Here is an 18916-nt window from a genome sequence, read left to right on the forward strand (position 1 = left end):
CGGATGCCAGCGGCACTCATCAAAAATCTTCTGCGTTCAATTTGGACATTCAAGGAGACCCCCAAAGGCACCACAGGTAATTTTTCATCATTGCGCTGCAATACGCCCGGCTCACTGGAAGCTAAGGAAGTGCGACTACTGTGCTCCTTTGTAGACATTTGTTGTTCTTTGTAGGGCACACTTTACATTTTCCTTCAACCTCTTAGTTGTTTCTGCGCTTTTACTTGAAATTTAAAATTCTTATGTTTCTCTGGCTCACTTTCTCTATACCAAATTGCACTTCTGAGTAGCATGTTTGCTCACTCTATTGGATTTTATGTCACCTACATTTTCACAAGGTTACTCATTACTGTGCATCACTAGTTCAAATTGTGAACCGAAAGGAGGAAGTGTAACAGCCGTCACACAGACCCCTAAGAGGAGCACCGCTGATGAACATTCTCCTCCTCTCTATATTCTTTGTTCCCTCTCCTCAGATAGTCATGTGATGTGAATAGGTAAAGACATGTGCTCTTGTCAGACTGCTGTGGACAGCTCCTCATTATGGCTGATAACAGGATTTGATCAGTGCTGCCTAGTTGGTGGATGAGGCTCACTGAGCGCCATTCTTTACTTTTAAATAGTAAGCTCTTTCTGTTTATCTCTGTCTCTCTCTTTCTGAACTGCATTATATTCAGTGGTGCCTCACCCAACTCTGGCTTTTCAATTACTGAATATCCATCCATTTCTGAACCTGCTTAATCCAACCAACCCAATCTATGGAGAAACAGACTGAGTCTGCCCCAGTAGCACTGAGCAGAAGGCAGTAATCTGGGCAGCAGAACTTAGAATATCATAAAACTGTAACTTACACAATTCTTTGTTGCATTAGCACCTCAGAATGCAGAGCAGTTTCCAAGAGTGCAGTCTTGGTCATGTTTCATATTTATAAGGTGTTTGCTTGTTCTTTCTGTGTTCAGATAAGCTTTCTCCTAAAGTCCAAAGATATGCCAAGTTGATTGGGAACACCAAATTGGCCTTTGTGTGAGGGGATCTCTGCCATGGTCTGGTCTTCCATCCAGGCTCTCATGTTGATTCTTGGCTAAGCTTGGGCTCCTTGGGTTTGGACCAATATGACTGTCATGATTTCATCCCTGGCTTTAGTCTTTTAAATACTTTTTTTGTTCCTTTTGCTCTTGTTTGTGTATTGTTTACATGTATTTTGTAATGAAACTGTTTTTTCTAATTTTTTGTTTAACTTGTCAACTATCTTGTGATTTTTTTCTCTTTGTCCTTTTGTATTTTTTTATTTACAGTAAGTGGTTCTTAGTCCTGTTTTTTGTATGTAGGGGTCCATCCTCAGCCTTTATAAAAGTCTCAGTGTCCTCAGCCCAGTATATTAGAACATAAAAAAATGTTGATGAGAACAGGCTATCTGCTTATTTCCTCCAAAATAACATCAAGTCGAGTTACGGTCCTACTATCTGCCATACTACTTGGTATCTTATTCCATATGTCCATAGTTCTCTTGGTGAAGTGTAAATTAACAGTCTCGATCCACTGTACTAATTCCCTTCATAATTTTAAACACTTTAATCATATCTCCTCTTTATCTTCTTTTTCTTAAACCTGAAAAGGCTCAGCTCTTTTAGTCTTTCCTCATAACTCATCCCCTGTAGACTTCGAATCAGCGTGGCCTCTCTTCTCTGGACTTTTTCTGAGGCTGCTATGTCCTTTTTGAAGCCTGGAGACCAAAACTGTACACAGTACTCCAGATGAGGCCTCACCAGTGTGTTATAAAGCTTGAGCGTAACCTCCTTGGACTTGTTATCCACACATCAGGGTGCTATATAACCAAACACGTTAGCCTTCTTATTGGCTTCTGAACACTGTCTGCAGGTTGACAATGAGGAGTCCACTACGACCCTTAAGCAGTACTTTCAAGCTTATTTTGTTTAGCTTTCCCAACTTTGGATTTCCTTCCTTTTGATCATCTGTTTTTTTTAAATTTTGCTTTTGTCTTTGGGTATTTGTTTTTGAATATCTGTCTTGATTCTATTTACTTTTAAACAACATTTTCTTAACAGTTATCCATTTTTATTTTTTAAGTGAATGTTTCTATTGTTTTTGAGCCGGGAGTTTAATATGGTTTCCCTCTCCATGCTGAGATTTATAAGCTTTATCTCTCTTTTGTCTGTGCAGGTCATAAGCCTGTTTCTTGAGTTTTGGGGGTCAGGCGTACTTAGTGCTGGTGAGGCTTACTTAGTGAACTGTGCGGGAATACAAGCTTAGTCTTTAGAATTGAGGCGTGCCTTTTGAGTTCTGTGAGTACAAACAATCATAGCAGGCTACAGGTAGATGAGAATACATCTCCAGAAACAGGTAAGCTAAGTTATTCCTAAAGTCGAGGAAGTGAACAATCAAACTCCTCTTCCTTTTTAGCTGACTGAATTTGATCCTTTATTAGGACTTTTCCTTGTGCTGTTTTTGACGTTCTCCAGTGCTTGCCCATTCTCCAGTTTTTGAAGATCCTTCCCAAGGTGTGGTTAACATCTCTTAATTTTTCTTTATAGTTCATTTGCAGATGATCTTGTTGAGCCTCAAAATAGTGAATTGACCTGGGAAATGAGCCTCTCTCCACCTGTGCCTGGCTCAGAGGACTTCAGTTTTGTGGCACCTCAGCCTACTGACTACATCTCACAGGTAAAATGGCATTTGTTTTGTCTTTTACAAAGATTACATCTTCTTCAAGACATTGTGATGTATTCTAATTGAGAAGGTGCATGATGGGAGAAGGCATGTGTTTTGTATAAGTTCTCCTTCATGTATGTGATGATAGGCTACCTTGTGTGACAGCCATGTCTGTAGGTAGCCTAGGTACCTACAGTGCAGAATTTACGTATAAGCTACACAAGCTACAGCTTAGGGCCCCCGCCTTCTTGGGGGCCCCCAAAACAAATTGTCCGAGTGAGCAATTGTCATATATACTTAAATATACTGCAGCATTATTTGTCCCAATCAGGCCCGGCCTTAGGCATAGGCGAAGTAGGCGACCGCCTAGGGCCCTGGCGTCCGGGGGCCCCCGGATCGACTCCTTGGTCTAATTTTCACGCATTTCACAGAGCTTCCAGGGGGGCTCCGCCCCCCTCAGGGGGCCCCTGGACCCCCTTTCGCCTAGGGCCCCATAATACCTAAGACCGGGCCTGGGTACCTATGCTATCTATATATTTGGACATGTTATAATGAGCCTTGATCCCAGCTTGTATCTGCAACAACCACCACCACACCTAAAACTTCACAAAACCCAGAATAATCAATAGGTGTGTATGATAGTATTAGAGAAGAAACCTTCCCATTTTGGCTTGGTTATCAAACATGATGGTTTATTTTTTCATCATAGCATTCTCTGTGTATTTAGCTATTTATCTGTTATATAGTGCATTTCCTATCTATCTATCTATCTATCTATCTATCTATCTATCTATCTATCTATCTATCTATCTATCTATCTATCTATCTATCTATCTATCTATCTATCTGTCTGTCTGTCTGTCTGTCTGTCTGTCTGTCTGTCTGTCTGTCTGTCTGTCTGTCTGTCTGTCTGTCTGTCTGTCTGTCTGTTCATGTTTTGCTATATGCATATTTGTGTATTTTATCATTTCTAGCCAGAGGATTCTGTTTCTGTGGTTTATTTCTTATTTTGAATTGATTTGACAAAAGTGTGTTTTTTGCTCACGTCACGTTTTTTTCAGCGATGGCCGCATTATGCATTATCCCTCATTGGATACACGTCTCTTTAGTGATTGTTAGTTTCATTTTCAAACAGGCCATCATGCTCCTTTGTGCTTATCATTACAACGTCATTTTGCCACTGACTTTTGATTCTTGTCTTGCCACTTGGTTTTCATTTCCAGTTTTAAATCTCACACAGTTTTGACCCGTTGCTTTGTTTTTGATGAGGTTTCTATCTTTTTTTTTATCATTCTCTCAATAATCCACATACACATATTATGTTCCAGCACTGGGAACTAGGTTCATATCTTGGCTGCTCCTTTATGTTATGATTCGGTTTCCTTTTAATTTTTTTCCTGGGTTATTATACACCTTTGTTGGAATTTCTGTTTTGTTTTTGGGGTTTTGACATGTGCTGACTCTGACACGACTCTTTAAAAATTAAAATGAAGAAAGGTGTTTCAGATGATTGGTATTTAATACCAGGCAGGAGTAAAAAAAACAAGTCTCAAAATGAGAAGCCCAAAAATTAAAAAAAAAAACAAAAATTAAAGTAGTAAAACAAAGTTGTAAGCCTGGTCTATAGTCCTTTCCCTGACTTAACTGTGCACCAGGAATGACATTTTATTATAAATATAAAGATTTGGATGTGGTGATGTGCATTGTCACTTCATAGTGGCAGTGAGATGACATTGTGCGCCACACCCAACAACAGGCGTCGTAACTATAAGCAACAGGGCAGCATCCACATTAAGAATATCTGTAATGGTGTTGGCAATAATAAAACAAACTAACATAATGGTGGTATGAACTATGTTTCATTTTGCTAAGATTCTATTATTTCTTATGGATTCATTTAGTGTTGATTTCATATATCTGGTGCTCATGTAGCCTCTTTAGTGTTATATTTACCACCAGAAAAATGGCTTAAAAAGTTTGGATTTTGATTTGCAAGGAAAAATATTATTACACATATGTATCATTACGTATTACAGTAATATGTAAATACCAAAACAACAACAAAAATACAGTAGGAAAGATATGTGTGGTGTCCACTGCTGTACTGATGCAGATATAGTATTGTCCTTCGTGTGACATGATTTGAAACAGCCATTAACAGACAGTCCAATGACGCAGCCGGATCAGTAGAAGTGTGTTTCTTTCTGCACTTTTCTTATCATATCTTTTTTGTTGTTTGTACATGAGAGGGTAGAATGTCAGTATCTGATCCGTATGATGAACATACCCCTTGTGTTTATGAAGACCACCATAGCACAAGGGTAGTGACTTTTATATTTCCCCTGCCACGAACACTGATAGTTGCCGCATTATGAACAGTGCTTAGAGGCTAATGTCTTTCTTGAATTTCTACTTGATTGCAGTCAATTCACCTTTTACTAGTGCACCTACTCACACCACATTAAACCTACAGGCGACCAAATTCACCAAGCATATCGCAACGATTCAGGCTCAAAAATGGGGCTTTAAAAGGATTTTAAAAATTAAATGTTCAGTAAATGTCCAAGATGGAGGATAGGGAAATATTAACCTCTTGTTCAAAGAACAAACAAAACAAAAGTTTTTTTTAATTATAAAGAATGAAAATCTAATTTAAAAAGAGCACAAAAATGGCAAGGCAGTAAAATGGACTACAAAATAAGAAGACAAAGCTGAAAGCAACAAAATCTTTTGATCACAAAATCAAAAAACAGCACCTTAGTGAAATACAAGGGTCAAGAGCCAGGAAATCCAATAATCAAAAACAAGAAAATATAGTCAAGGACTGCAACATATAATGCTGAAAAACTACAGTTAGTAAAGCATCTGAGTCATCAGGTGGCCCTGCCTCCTTGGGCTCCACAAAGAGACTACATATACTATTAAGAGCAAAGAAATCAATATACAGTGGAACCTCAGTTCACAACCATAATTCGTTTCAAAACTCTGGTCGGAACCCGATTTGGTCGTGATCTGAAGTATTTTTCCCCCATAGGATTGTATGTAAATACAATTAATCCGTTCCAGACCGTACAAACTGTATGTAAATATATTTTTTTAAAGATTTTTAAGCACAAATATAGTTAATGATACCATAGAATGTACAGCGTAATAGTAAACTAAATGTAAAAACATTGAATAACACTGAGGAAACCTTGAACAATAGAGAAAACTAACACTGCAAGAGTTCGTGCTATAGCGCTACGAACCGCTCGCTAAAAACACTTTTTTTAATGAGTTTTAAGCACAGGGAAAAAATGATCATTTGAAAAATCTGTAATTTAATAAACTACCAAGAAAAGTAACATTGCAACAATGCACGCTACAAAGCGATCGCCGTGAACAGAAGTGAAGTGGAGGTTAAAATCCAACAGATAAAAGTCTTCATTAAATACAACGAGGTTAAAACAATGCTGGAATCTGTCTCTTTAATTACAAGCCCTTATGCGGCCAGCCCTCTCTCTCGCTTGCTGTCTATCTCTCTCTCACGCGCGTGTGTGTGTGTCTCTCTCACAGTGTGTGTGTCTTTCTCGCGTGCGTGTGTGTGTCACTCTCTCCGTGCGTGTGTGTGTCTCTCTCACCGTGCGCATGTGTGTGTGTCTCTCTCACCGTGCGTGTGTGTGTGTCTCTCTCTCCCCCGTGCGTCTGTGTCTGTGTGTCTCTCATTTGCTGCACAGGGAATGTACAGGGAGAGACTGAACACGTGCGGAAATCATCGGCACGCACAAAAACCGAAAGGGAAACTGTGCTTTTTCGTATACCGAGTGTGTGGTCGTGAACAGATACAAAAGTTTGGCGAACTTTTTGGTCATAAACCGATTTCTACGTGTTCCAAGACGTTCGTGAACCGAGGTTCCTCTGTATAACAAAATATCAATAATAATATTACATAGATACAACAAGAGACAAACAGCCCCAAATGAGACAAAATGAAAACAACATATATAAAAAAATATATTTGAAAAACAGCAACATAAACAAATAAAACAAAAAACTTAATCACAATAAACAATATCAACACAAAGCAGCGATAGATGATGGATGGATAACAACAGAAACATAATGACTGCTGTATATAACGTAAGAGGAAAGTCATTTGCGCTTCATGTCGTTCATATTTCCTTCAGAGAGCTCCCATACCTTTGTCTTCTGTGTATTTGGTAGTCTCGTGTTTTTCATGTTCATTTCAATTTTGTTCTTGTTTGCTTAATAATAACCGCTGTGTCATGATGAAGGGTGCTGTATAAAACAAAAACTGGTTGAATGATTGCTTCCAGGAATATAATTAACACTTAAAATGTTAAGTGAACAAGCTGTCTAACAGTACACACTGTAATAATTGTACTTAACTTTGTATTCACACAGCTGTTGAGCCACAATCACACGAATGCTCAGCCTTTATTAAAATGTAATCTAATAATAACTCTGCTCCTACTCTGAGTTTTGTTAAGCGGAGAACTGCTGTGTCCACAGGGTGTTCTGGAGTCGGCCCCCCATGAAGTTGAAACACTCACTGAGCTAAGTGCCCTTGGGGATTCACTGAAGCTTCACTTGACATCCTCCGGACGTGTGGCTCTTTCCCAGGAACCTGAAAGTCTGCACACTCAGAGCCAATACACCCAAAACAGTCTCATGGAGTTGAGGGAGCGTTATGAAGATTTGTGCATCCAGCTGCCCATTTCTGAAAGCCCTGGTCAAATGAACCAGGAAGAGGAGCAATGGTCCAGCTCAATGAGAGAGGAAGCCAGAGATCATGATAATATGGTGAGGCTTGGTCCATGGTGTCGTGTGCACAAAGGGAGGGGATGACTTGTGAAGGCACTGAAAAAACCAACGACAAGGGGTTCTTAGACAATTTATAGTAGCAGGTTCTTCATTCTTATTTATCAATCTAAGGAATAGCTGTATGTGTCACTGTGACGGTGCAGGTCCATCTCCATTCTCCTTCTTCTCATTTGAGAGCCTGCTGAACCCAACACCATTGATAGTTGTGACTGGGATGAGCCATACAAATGAGGACACCACATAAAGGAAGGGGAAGGTACAGAAGTGTACAGTGCTATTATTAAAAACATTCCAAAAGTGTTCAATGTGCAGTGCTCCCATATCCATAATAAATAAATACTCCATAAAAAGGTGTTTCTACGGAGGTTAAAATCACAATCAATAAATCCATTAAAAACGAGGTTAAAATCACAAATTCACAAAGGTCCACAACACACAGCATAATCAAACCCGAGATAGTACGGAAAGCGCAGGTGCCTTCTGAACCATAGCTAACCACCGCAAGCGAATTCTGATACACCACCAAAACCGAAAGAGCTCAACTAATGGAAATAAGGAATAAAGCAACGACCACAGATAATACGGAACCCTAACCGTCCACACTACACAGCATAGTCAAACCCGACAAAGTACGGAAGGGGCGGGCACCTACAACGCGCGTCTAACACACCTCAGGCAAAACCCCGAGATGGTACAGAAGCCCCAGAGATACGGACTCCACAGCATATGTGAATCACATTACAGTAATACAATAATATGAGTACTCACAGACAAAACAAACACAAGAGGCTTAGGCGTCCCGCCCCACAATCAAACCGGAGAGAGTACGGAGTCCCCAAACGTCCACAAAACACAGCATAGTCAAAACCGAGATAGTACGGAGGGCGCATGCGCCTACAACGACAACCACATAAAACACACACACGGCACCGGAGGTATAATATTAATAAACGAACGCTCCGTATTACACGGACAGAATCCCCAAACGTCCAGAGTACACAGCATATGTGAAGCACATTACAGTGATACATTACTAACAGTACAACCACAGAACACACAGACACGAGACCTGATGGAGGAATACGGAACCGTACACGTCCACACTACACAGCATAGTCAGACCCGACATAGTATGGAAGGTGCAGGCACCTACAACGCGCTTCTAAAACACCGCAAGCAAAAACCCAGGATAGTACAGATGCCCCAAAGATCCGGACTCCACAGCATATGTGAATCACATTACAGTAATACAATATTATAAGTACTCACGGAAGTAACACACACAAGAGGCCTCGGCGTCCCGCCCCACAGTCAAACCAGAGAAAGTACGGAGGCCTCAAACGTCCACAAACATCAAACCCGACATAATACGGAGGGCACATGCGCCTACAACGACAACCACAGAAAACACACACATGACACCACAGGTATAATATGAATAAACGAACGCTCCGTATTATATGGATGGAATCCCCAAACGTCCAAACTACACAACATATGATAAGCTCATTACAGTGATACATTATTAATGGTTGCTAACAATACTGTTCACTTAAATGACGCCAATCTCCCATTACAGCTGCATTTGCCATGACAATCAACAAATCTCAAAGACAGACCATGGACAGAGTCAGCCTTTACCTCTCTGTGCCTGTATTTAGACATGGACAACTTTATGTTGCCATCTCAAGAGTTCGGCATTCATGTAACGTTAACGTTAAGATTATAATAACCACTCCAATACATCTCATGCATAGATCTGCACATCTATACCTATATAACATAACAATTACACTGCTATTGTCATTTACATATCTTACATAGACCTACAAATATCGTGGCACTGAACATAATGCATATGTAACAATTACCAAGACAGACAATAATCTCTATCGGATGTATTTCGGGTTACCCAAGACCAGGGGTTGGCGAGCGAAGCGAGCAGGGGGCGGAGCCCCCTAGTAGTAACAGATACTTGAAATAGAGACGCTTGAAAAAACAAAGAGACATTGGAAAAAGAATGAAAAAAATATATAACTATTAGAAAAAGATTTTCAGTCAGGAAGCTTATGCTAAAGATAGGTTTATATGATCTGAAAAACCTATATTTTGAAGCTGAAATATAACTAAATGTAATGAAACTAATTTAAAATGAACCCAAATTATGGAATTTTAAGATGATTTTGATTAAAAAAAGTGTCAGCCAAACACCTAAATCTATATATTGTTGTTAAGCTCAAGTATGTGTAAAATGGAATAAACCATCAATCAGTAAAGGAATACTCTTCCCAAAAATGATATGATTTTTTTTATATGTTACTTAACCCATGTAGTTTGCAGAGATGGCAGAAAAAAATTAGTCTCATGTTTTTATGTAAATGGACATAACAACATTTCTGATCGTATAATGGTGACCAACGCAGAGAAAACAGCTTACCATAACAAAAATCTTGTTACTTGTGTTGCAAAATCCATATGTCAACTCATCCACTTGTATGCTAACAACGTGCAAAATGCGTGTCTTTTTTGCTAAAATATCGTTAAATTGAATAATCTCGGAAAAGGAAAGTAGTCAGCAAATAGGAAGTCCCTTCACATTGGATTGAACTTTTGAATTGAAGAACCGCCTCTCCCCTCCATTCATTGGTCAAGAGTCTTGTTGTCATACGGAATATGCAACACGAGTAATGTGACATTTTCACATGGACATTTGTGACATTATTTGATTTTGTTCCGCGTTTGTTGTCATTGGGTTCTGTAGTGTCAGAAACTTTGTTAGGTCCATTTTCCATGAAAATATGAGATGAAAACTTTTTCTCAACTGCCACTGCAAACTGCATAGGATAAGTAACATATATAAAAAATACCATTTTTGAGTGGAGTATCCCTTTAAGGACACTATTGAGGACTTATCTGATGTTAGTGGACACCTTTCGTTTATAGTGTCTGAGCAGCTAAACGGCTAGCTTTGCAGTCGTCATGGCCCATAACAGTGATGGCAGACTCCTAGAAGGACAAATTCAAGCTGATGTATTTGCACATACCGTATCAGTAAAGCGAATTTCTTGTTTTCTGTTTTTTTGTTTTTATATTTGACTTCAGGACAAAGGAAGAACTTTGGAAAATCTAAACGTACAAGTGGAAAATCTTCAGTCAACATCGGATGCCAGCGGCACTCATCAAAAATGTTCTGCGTTGAATTTGGACATTCAAGGAGACCCCCAAAGGCACCACAGGTAATTTTTCATCATTGCGCTGCAATACGCCCGGCTCACTGGAAGCTAAGGAAGTGCGACTACTGTGCTCCTTTGTAGACATTTGTTGTTCTTTGTAGGGCACACTTTACATTTTCCTTCAACCTCTTAGTTGTTTCTGCACTTTTACTTGAAGTTTCAAATTCTTATGTTTCTCTGGCTCACTTTCTCTATGCCAAATTGCACTTCTGAGTAGCATGTTTGCTCACTCTATTGGATTTTATGTCACCTACATTTTCACAAGGTTACTCATTACTGTGCATCATTAGTTCAAAATGTGAACCGAAAGGAGGAAGTGTAACAGCCGTCACACAGACCCCTAAGAGGAGCACCGCTGATGAACATTCTCCTCCTCTCTATATTCTTTGTTCCCTCTCCTCAGATAGTCATGTGATGTGAATAGGTAAAGCCATGTGCTCTTGTCAGACTGCTGTGGACAGCTCCTCATTATGGCCGATAACAGGATTTGATCAGTGCTGCCTAGTTGGTGGATGAGGCTCACTGAGCGCCATTCTTTACTTTTAAATAGTAAGCTCTTTCTATCTCTGTCTCCCTCTTTCTGAAGTGCATTATATTCAGTAGTGCCTCACCCAACTCTGGCTTTTCAATTACTGAGTATCCATCCATTTCTGAACCTGCTTAATCGAACCAACCCAATCCATGGAGAAACAGACTGAGCCTGCCCCAGTAGCACTGAGCAGAAGGCAGTAATCTGGGCAGCAGAACTTAGAATATCATAAAACTGTAATTTACACAATTCTTTGTTGCATTAGCACCTCAGAACTGCAGAGCAGTTTCCAAGAGGGCAGTCTTGGTCATGTTTCGTATTTATAAGGTGTTTGCTTGTTCTTTCTGTGTTCACATAAGCTTTCTCCTAAAGTCCAAAGAGATGCCAAGTTGATTGGGAACACCAAACTGGCCTTTGTGTGAGGGGATCTCTGCCATGGCCTGGTCTCCCATCCAGGCTCTCATGTTGATTCTTGGCTAAGTTTGGGCTCCTTGGGTTTGGACCAATATGACTGTCATGATTTCATCCCCAGCTTTAGTCTTTTAAATACTTTTTTTTGTACCTTTTGCTCTTGTTTGTGTATTGTTTACACGTATTTTGTAATGAAACTGTTTTTTCTCATTTTTTGTTTAACTTGTCAACTATCTTGTGATTTTTTTCTCTTTGTCCTTTTGTATTTTTTATTTACAGTAAGTGGTTCTTAGTCCTGTTTTTTGTATGTAGGGGTCCATCCTCAGCCTTTATAAAAGTCTCAGTGTCCTCAGCCCAGTATATTAGAACATAAAAAAATTTTGATGAGAACAGGCTGTCTGCTTAATTCCTCCAAAATAACATCAAGTCGAGTTACGGTCCTACTATCTGCCATACTACTTGGTATCTTATTCCATGTGTCCATAGTTCTGTTGCTGAAGAAAAACTTCCTGATGTTTGTGTGAACAGTTTCCAACTGTGTCCCTGTGTTCTTGATGAACTCAATTTAAATTAACAGTCTCGATCCACTGTACTAATTCCCTTCATAATTTTAAACACTTTAATCATATCTCCTCTTTATCTTCTTTTTCTTAAACCTGAAAAGGCTCAGCTCTTTTAGTCTTTCCTCATAACTCATCCCCTGTAGACTTCGAATCAGCGTGGTCTCTCTTCTCTGGACTTTTTCTGAAGCTGCTATGTCGTTTTTGTAGTCTGGAGACCAAAACTGCACACAGTACTCCAGATGAGGCCTCACCAGTGTGTTATAAATCTTGAGCATAACCTCCTTGGACTTGTTATCCACACATCAGGGTGCTATATAACCAAACACGTTAGCCTTCTTATTGGCTTCTGAACACTGTCTGCAGGTTGACAATGAGGAGTCCACTACGACCCTTAAGCAGTACTTTCAAGCTTTTGTTGTTTAGCTTTCCCAACTTTGGATTTCCTTCCTTTTGATCATCTGTTTTTTTGAAATTTTGCTTTTGTCTTTGGGTATTTCTTTTTGAATATCTGTCTTGATTCTATTTACTTTTAAACAACATTTTCTTAATAGTTATCCATTTTTATTTTTTAAGTGAATGTTTTTATTGTTTTTGAGCCGGGAGTTTAATATGGTTTCCCTCTCCATGCTGAGATTTATAAGCTTTACCTCTCTTTTGTCTGTGCAGGCCACAAGCCTGTTTCTTGAGTTTTGAGGGTCAGGCTTACTTAGTGCTGGTGAGGCCTACTTAGTGAACTGTGTGGGAATACAAGCTTAGTCTTTAGAATTGAGGCCTGCCTTTTAAGTTTTGTGAGTACAAACAATCATAGCAGGCTACAGGTAGATGAGAATACATCTCCAGTAACTGGTAAGCTAAGTTATTCTTAAAGTCGAGGAAGTGAACAATCAAACTCCTCTTCCTTTTTAGCTGATTACTTTTGATCCTTTATTAGGACTTTTCCTTCTGCTGTTTTTGAAGTTCTCCAGTGCTTGTCCATTCTCCAGTTTTTGAATATCCTTCCCAAGGTGTGGTTAACATATCTTAATTTTTCCTTATAGTTCATTTGCAGATGATCTTGTTGAGCCTCTAAATAGTGAATTGACCTGGGAAATGAGCCTCTCTCCACCAGTACCTGGCTCAGAGGACTTTAGTTTTGTGGCACCTCAGCCTACTGACCACATCTCACAGGTAAAATGGCATTTGTTTTGTTTTTTACAAAGATTACATCTTCTTCAAGACATTGTGATGCATTCTAATTGAGAAGGTACATGATTGGAGAACGCATGTGTTTTGTATAAGTTCTCCTTCACGTATGTGATGATAGGCAATCTTGTGTGACAGCCATGTCTGTAGGTAGCCTGGGTACCTATGCTATCTATATATTTGGACATATTATAATGAGCCTTGATCCCAGCTTGTATCTGCAACAACCACCACCACACCTAAAACTTCCCAAAACCCAGAATAATCAATAGGTGTGTATGACAGTATTAGAGAAGAAACCTTCCCATTTTGGCATGGTTATCAAGCCTGATGATTTATTTTTTCATCATAGCATTCTCTGTCTATTTAGCTATTTATCTGTTATATAGTGTATTTCCTATCTATCTATCTATCTATCTATCTATCTATCTATCTATCTATCTATCTATCTATCTATCTATCTATCTGTCTGTCTGTCTGTCTGTCTGTCTGTCTGTCTGTCTGTCTGTCTGTCTGTCTGTCTGTCTGTCTGTCTGTCTGTCTGTCTGTCTGTCTGTGTGTTTCTATATGCATATTTTGTGTATTTTATCATTTCTAACCAGAGGATTCTGTTTCTGTGGTTTATTTCTTATTTTGAATTGATTTGACAAAAGTTTGTTTTTTGCTCACGTCTTGCTTTTTTTTTCCCGCGATGGCCCCATTATGCCTTATCCCTCAGTGGATACACGTCTCTTTAGTGATTGTTAGTTTCATTTTCAAACAGGCCGTCATGCTCGTTTGTGCTTATCATTACAACGTCATTTTGCTACTGACTTTTGATTCTTGTCTTGCCACTTGGTTTTCATTTCCAGTTTTAAATCTCACACAGTTTTGACCTGTTGCTTTGTTTTTGATGAGGTTTCTATCTTTTTTTTTATCATTCTCTCAATAATCCACATACACATATTATGTTCCAGCACTGGGAACTAGGTTCAAATCTTGGCTGCTCCTTTATGTTATGATTCAGTTTCCTTTTAAGTTTTTTACTGGGTTATTATACAACTTTGTTGGAATTTCTTTTTTGTTTTTGGGGTTTTGACATGTGCTGACTCTGACACAACTCTTTAAAAATTAAAATGAAAAAAGGTGTTTCAGATGATTGGTATTTAATACCAGGCAGGAGTAAAAAAAACAAGTGTCAAAATGAGAAGCCCAAAAATTAAAAAAAAAAAAAATGAAAGTAGTAAAACAAAGTTGTAAGCCTGGTCTATAGTCCTTTCCCTGACTTAACTGTGCACCAGGAATGACATTTTATTATAAATATAAAGATTTGGATGTGGTGATGTGCATTGTCACTTCATAGTGGCAGTGAGATGACATTGTGCGCCACACCCAACAACAAAATCTTTTGATCACAAAATCAAAAAACAGCACCTTAGTGAAATACAAGGGTCAAGATCCAGGAAATCCAATAATCAAAAACAAGAAAATATAATCAAGGACTGCAACATATAATGCTGAAAAACTGCAGTTAGTAAAGCATCTGAGTCATCAGGTGGCCCTGCCTCCTTGGGCTCCACAAAGAGACTACATATACTATTAAGAGCAAAGAAAGCAATATACAGTGGAACCTCGGTTCACAACCATAATTCGTTTCAAATCTCTAGTTGGAACCCAATTTGGTCGTGATCCGAAGTAATTTTCTCCCATAGGATTGTATGTAAATACAATTAATCCTTTCCAGACCGTACAAACTGTATGTAAATATATTTTTTTAAAGATTTTTAAGCACAAATCTAGTTAATTATACCATAGAATGTACAGCGTAATAGTGAACTAAATGTAAAAACATTGAATAACACTGAGGAAACCTTGAACAACAGAGAAAACTTAACACTGCAAGAGTTTGCGCTATAGCGCTACGAACCGCTCGCTAAAAACACTTTTTTTAATGAGTTTTAAGCACAGGGAAAAAATGATCATTTGAAAAATCTGTAATTTAATAAACCACCAAGAAAAGTAACATTGCAACAATGCACGCTACAAAGCGATCGCCGTAAACAGAAGTGAAGTGGAGGTTAAAATCCAACAGAAAAAAGTCTTCATTAAATACAACGAGGTTAAAACAATGCTGGAATCTGTCTCTTTAATAACAAGCCCTTATACGGCCAGCCCTCTCTCTCTCGCTTGCTGTCTATCTCTCTCTCTCGCGCGTGTGTGTGTGTGTCTCTCTCACAGTGTGTGTGTGTCTCTCTCACAGTGTGTGTGTGTCTCTCTCACAGTGTGTGTGTCTCTCTCGCTTGCTGTCTATCTCTCTCTCGCGCGTGCGCGCGTGTGTGTGTGTCTCTCTCACAGTGTGTGTGTGTGTCTCTCTCACAGTGTGTTTGTGTGTCTCTCTCGCCGTGCGCGTGTGTGTCTCTCTCGCCATGCGCATGTGTATCACTCTCGCCGTGCGTCTGTGTGTGTGTCTCTCTCGCCGTGCGCGTGTGTGTCTCTCTCGCCATGCGCATGTGTGTCACTCTCGCCGTGCGTCTGTGTGTGTGTCTCTCTCGCCGTGCGCGTGTGTGTGTGTCTCTCTCGCCGTGTGCGTGTGTGTGTGTCTCTCTCTCTCCCATGCGTCTGTGTGTGTGTCTCTCGCTTGCTGCACAGGGAATGTACAGGGAGAGACTGAACATGTGCGGAAATCATCGGCACGCACAAACCGAAAGGGAAACTGTGCTTTTTCGTATACCGAGTGTGTAGTCCTGAACAGATGCAAAAGTTTGGCGAACTTTTTGGTCATAAACCGATTTCTACGTGTTCCAAGACATTCGTGAACCGAGGTTCCTCTGTATAACAAAATGTCAATAATAATATTACATAGATACAACAAGAGACAAACAGCCCCAAATGAGACAAAATTAAAACAAAATATATAAAAAAATATATTTGAAAAACAGCAACATAAACAAATAAAACAAAAAACTTAATCACAATAAACAATATCAACACAAAGCAGCCATAGAAGATGAATGGATAACAACAGAAACATAATGACTGCTGTATATAACGTAAGAGGAAAGTCATTTGCGCTTCATGTCGTTCATATTTCCTTCAGAGACCTCCCATACCTTTGTCTTCTGTGTATTTGATAGTCTCGTGTTTTTCATGTTCATTTCAATTTTGTTCTTGTTTGCTTAATAATAACCTCTGTGTCATGATGAAGGGTGCTGTATAAAACAAAAACTGGTTGATTGATTGCTTCCAGTAATATAGTTAATACTTAAAATGTTAAGTGAACAAGCTGTCTAACAGTACACACTGTAATAATTGTACTTAACTTTGTATTCACACAGCTGTTGAGCCACAATCACACAAATGCTCAGCCTTTATTAAAATGTAATCTAATAATAACTGTGCTCCTGCTCTGAGTTTTGTTAAGCGGAGACCTGCTGTGTCCACAGGGTATCCTGGAGTCGGCCCCCCATGAAGTTGAAACACTCACTGAGCTAAGCGCCCTTGGGGATTCACTGACACTTCACTTGACGTCCTCCGGCCGTGTGGCTCTTACCCAGGAACCTGAAAGTCTGCACACTCAGAGCCAAGACACCCAAAACAGTCTCATGGAGTTGAGGGAGCGTTATGATGATTTGTGCATCCAGCTGCCCACTTCTGAAAGCCCTGGTCAAATGAACCAGGAAGAGGAGCAATGGTCCAGCTCAATGAGAGAGGAAGCCAGAGATCATGATCATATGGTGAGGCTTGGTCCATGGTGTCGTGTGCACACAGGGAGGGGATGACTTGTGAAGGCACTGAAAAACCAACGACAAGGGGTTCTTAGACAATTTTTAGTAGCAGGTTCTTCATTCTTATTTATCAATCTAAGGAATAGCTGTATGTGTCACTGTGACGGTGCAGGTCCGACTCCATTCTCCTTCTTCTCATTTGAGAGCCTGCTGAACCCAACACCATTGATAGTTGTGACTGGGATGAGCCGTACAAATGAGGACACCACATAAAGGAAAGGGAAGGTACAGAAGTGTACAATGCTATTATTAAAAACATTCCAAAAGTGTTCAATGTGCATTGCTCCCATATCCATAATAAATAAATACTCCATAAATAGGTGTTTCAATGGAGGTTAAAATCACAATCAATAAATCCATTAAAAACGAGGTTAAACTCATCTGGCAGGAAGCTGTCTTTACTACAAATCCAAGTTCTTTCTTTCTCTCTCTGGCAGCTCCTCTGCTTATTCCATGCTGGCCTTGCAGCAGAGGTGTTGTCCTAACAGCAGACAGAACCTCAGGTTCCGGGTCCCTGCTGTCCCATGGCTATGGAAAGGCTTCCTCTCCAGAACTCAGCTTGGTTCCCCAATGGTCAGGGTGCTCACATTGGGGCTCTACTCCCAAGCCTCCTCAACCCCCGCTTCCTTCCCCATCTTCTGCGCGTCTAATCTTCGGTCACTCCTCATTGCAGCTCAGCCAGACTGAACCATTCCAACCACCCCCACCCCAATTGGGCCACACATTCCTCTTCGGGGCTCACTTCCCAGCTGCCTGCGTTCTCTCCCTCAAGCCTGCTCTCTTCAGTTCTCTCACTCCAGCACTGGCTCCTTCCGCCTCCATCCTTCTTTCTTTCTTCTTTTAACTTCCGTCTTTTCTTGGTTCTTGATCCTCCCTTTTAAAGTGGGGACATGCCACAGTTATGTTGATTAGCAGCTCCCAGCGTCAATTAGGGCCACAGACTATTCTACCTGTGCATTAAGTGCAGGGCCCGGGAACCGCTCACCACGCTACCACAACCCCCCTCACAAAGACGAGAATGCAGTGATTATCTATTTAAAATGCCAAACGGCCGCGGACCTCATGTTACCACAGTCACACTTCTTGCTTTTGTCTGACAAGATTTTTTTTTATTCATTACAGGGGTACGTGGGGCATATTTTTAAGCAGAGTTCTAACCTTAGTTAAAGGTCAGGTGGACCACCATATTTCATGACCTGTTGTCTTCATGTACCTCAGTGAGGGGTGTCACTGGAAGAGGCACTCCCTCAATCCACCCTGGAACTTTCCTGGGCCCTGCTGGTTTCTCAGAACTTTAGTTCCTGGGGCAGACCATGACTCCCCAATTCCAATGCCTTCCTTCCTGCTTAATAACAAGGCCACTGAAGTTCCAAGCCACCCTGCCGTGGTGCATCCTGGACTATGAACTTCAGTGCTTTCCTGTGGTGAGAATGGGGTAGGACCTGAGACATTTGGTATTGTCGGACCACTGTTTGGTGCCAGCAGAACAACAACTTCAAGGATAGAGAATAATAGTATTAAAGCAGAGACTGAGATTAGACACAACACTTTTTTCTGAGTGCAAGTTTTTCTTTTTTCTCTCCTTTAAATTATTCTATTGAAAGTTAGGAGCAGCATGTCAATTTTTTCTGACCATTTGAGGCCCCTGAAGACTTTGTGACTCTTGTTCTTGAAATTTAAAAAGAATGCCAACTTACTAGGAATCCTATCATCTTACTAGGAGAATAAAAAGTTAGGCGT

The 18916-nt window shown here is 40.1% G+C and overlaps 1 protein-coding gene across 2 annotated transcripts in view; it reads left to right on the plus strand.

Annotated features, from left to right (window-relative positions):
* syne2b (spectrin repeat containing, nuclear envelope 2b) overlaps window positions 1-18916 on the plus strand; it is a 524337-nt gene that overhangs the window by 241187 nt on the left and 264234 nt on the right. The window contains exons 62-66 of one of the 2 annotated variants that reach the window (XM_051919949.1): window positions 2553-2682; window positions 7183-7473; window positions 10597-10730; window positions 13268-13397; window positions 16835-17125. In XM_051919949.1, coding sequence (XP_051775909.1) covers window positions 2553-2682; window positions 7183-7473; window positions 10597-10730; window positions 13268-13397; window positions 16835-17125 — 976 coding nt within the window. The remainder of the gene's footprint in view (window positions 1-2552; window positions 2683-7182; window positions 7474-10596; window positions 10731-13267; window positions 13398-16834; window positions 17126-18916) is intronic. The other variant, XM_051919950.1, reaches the window with a different exon arrangement.

Source organism: Erpetoichthys calabaricus, chromosome 16, assembly GCF_900747795.2.
Source record: "Erpetoichthys calabaricus chromosome 16, fErpCal1.3, whole genome shotgun sequence".
NCBI classification, from domain to species: Eukaryota; Metazoa; Chordata; class Cladistia; order Polypteriformes; family Polypteridae; genus Erpetoichthys; species Erpetoichthys calabaricus.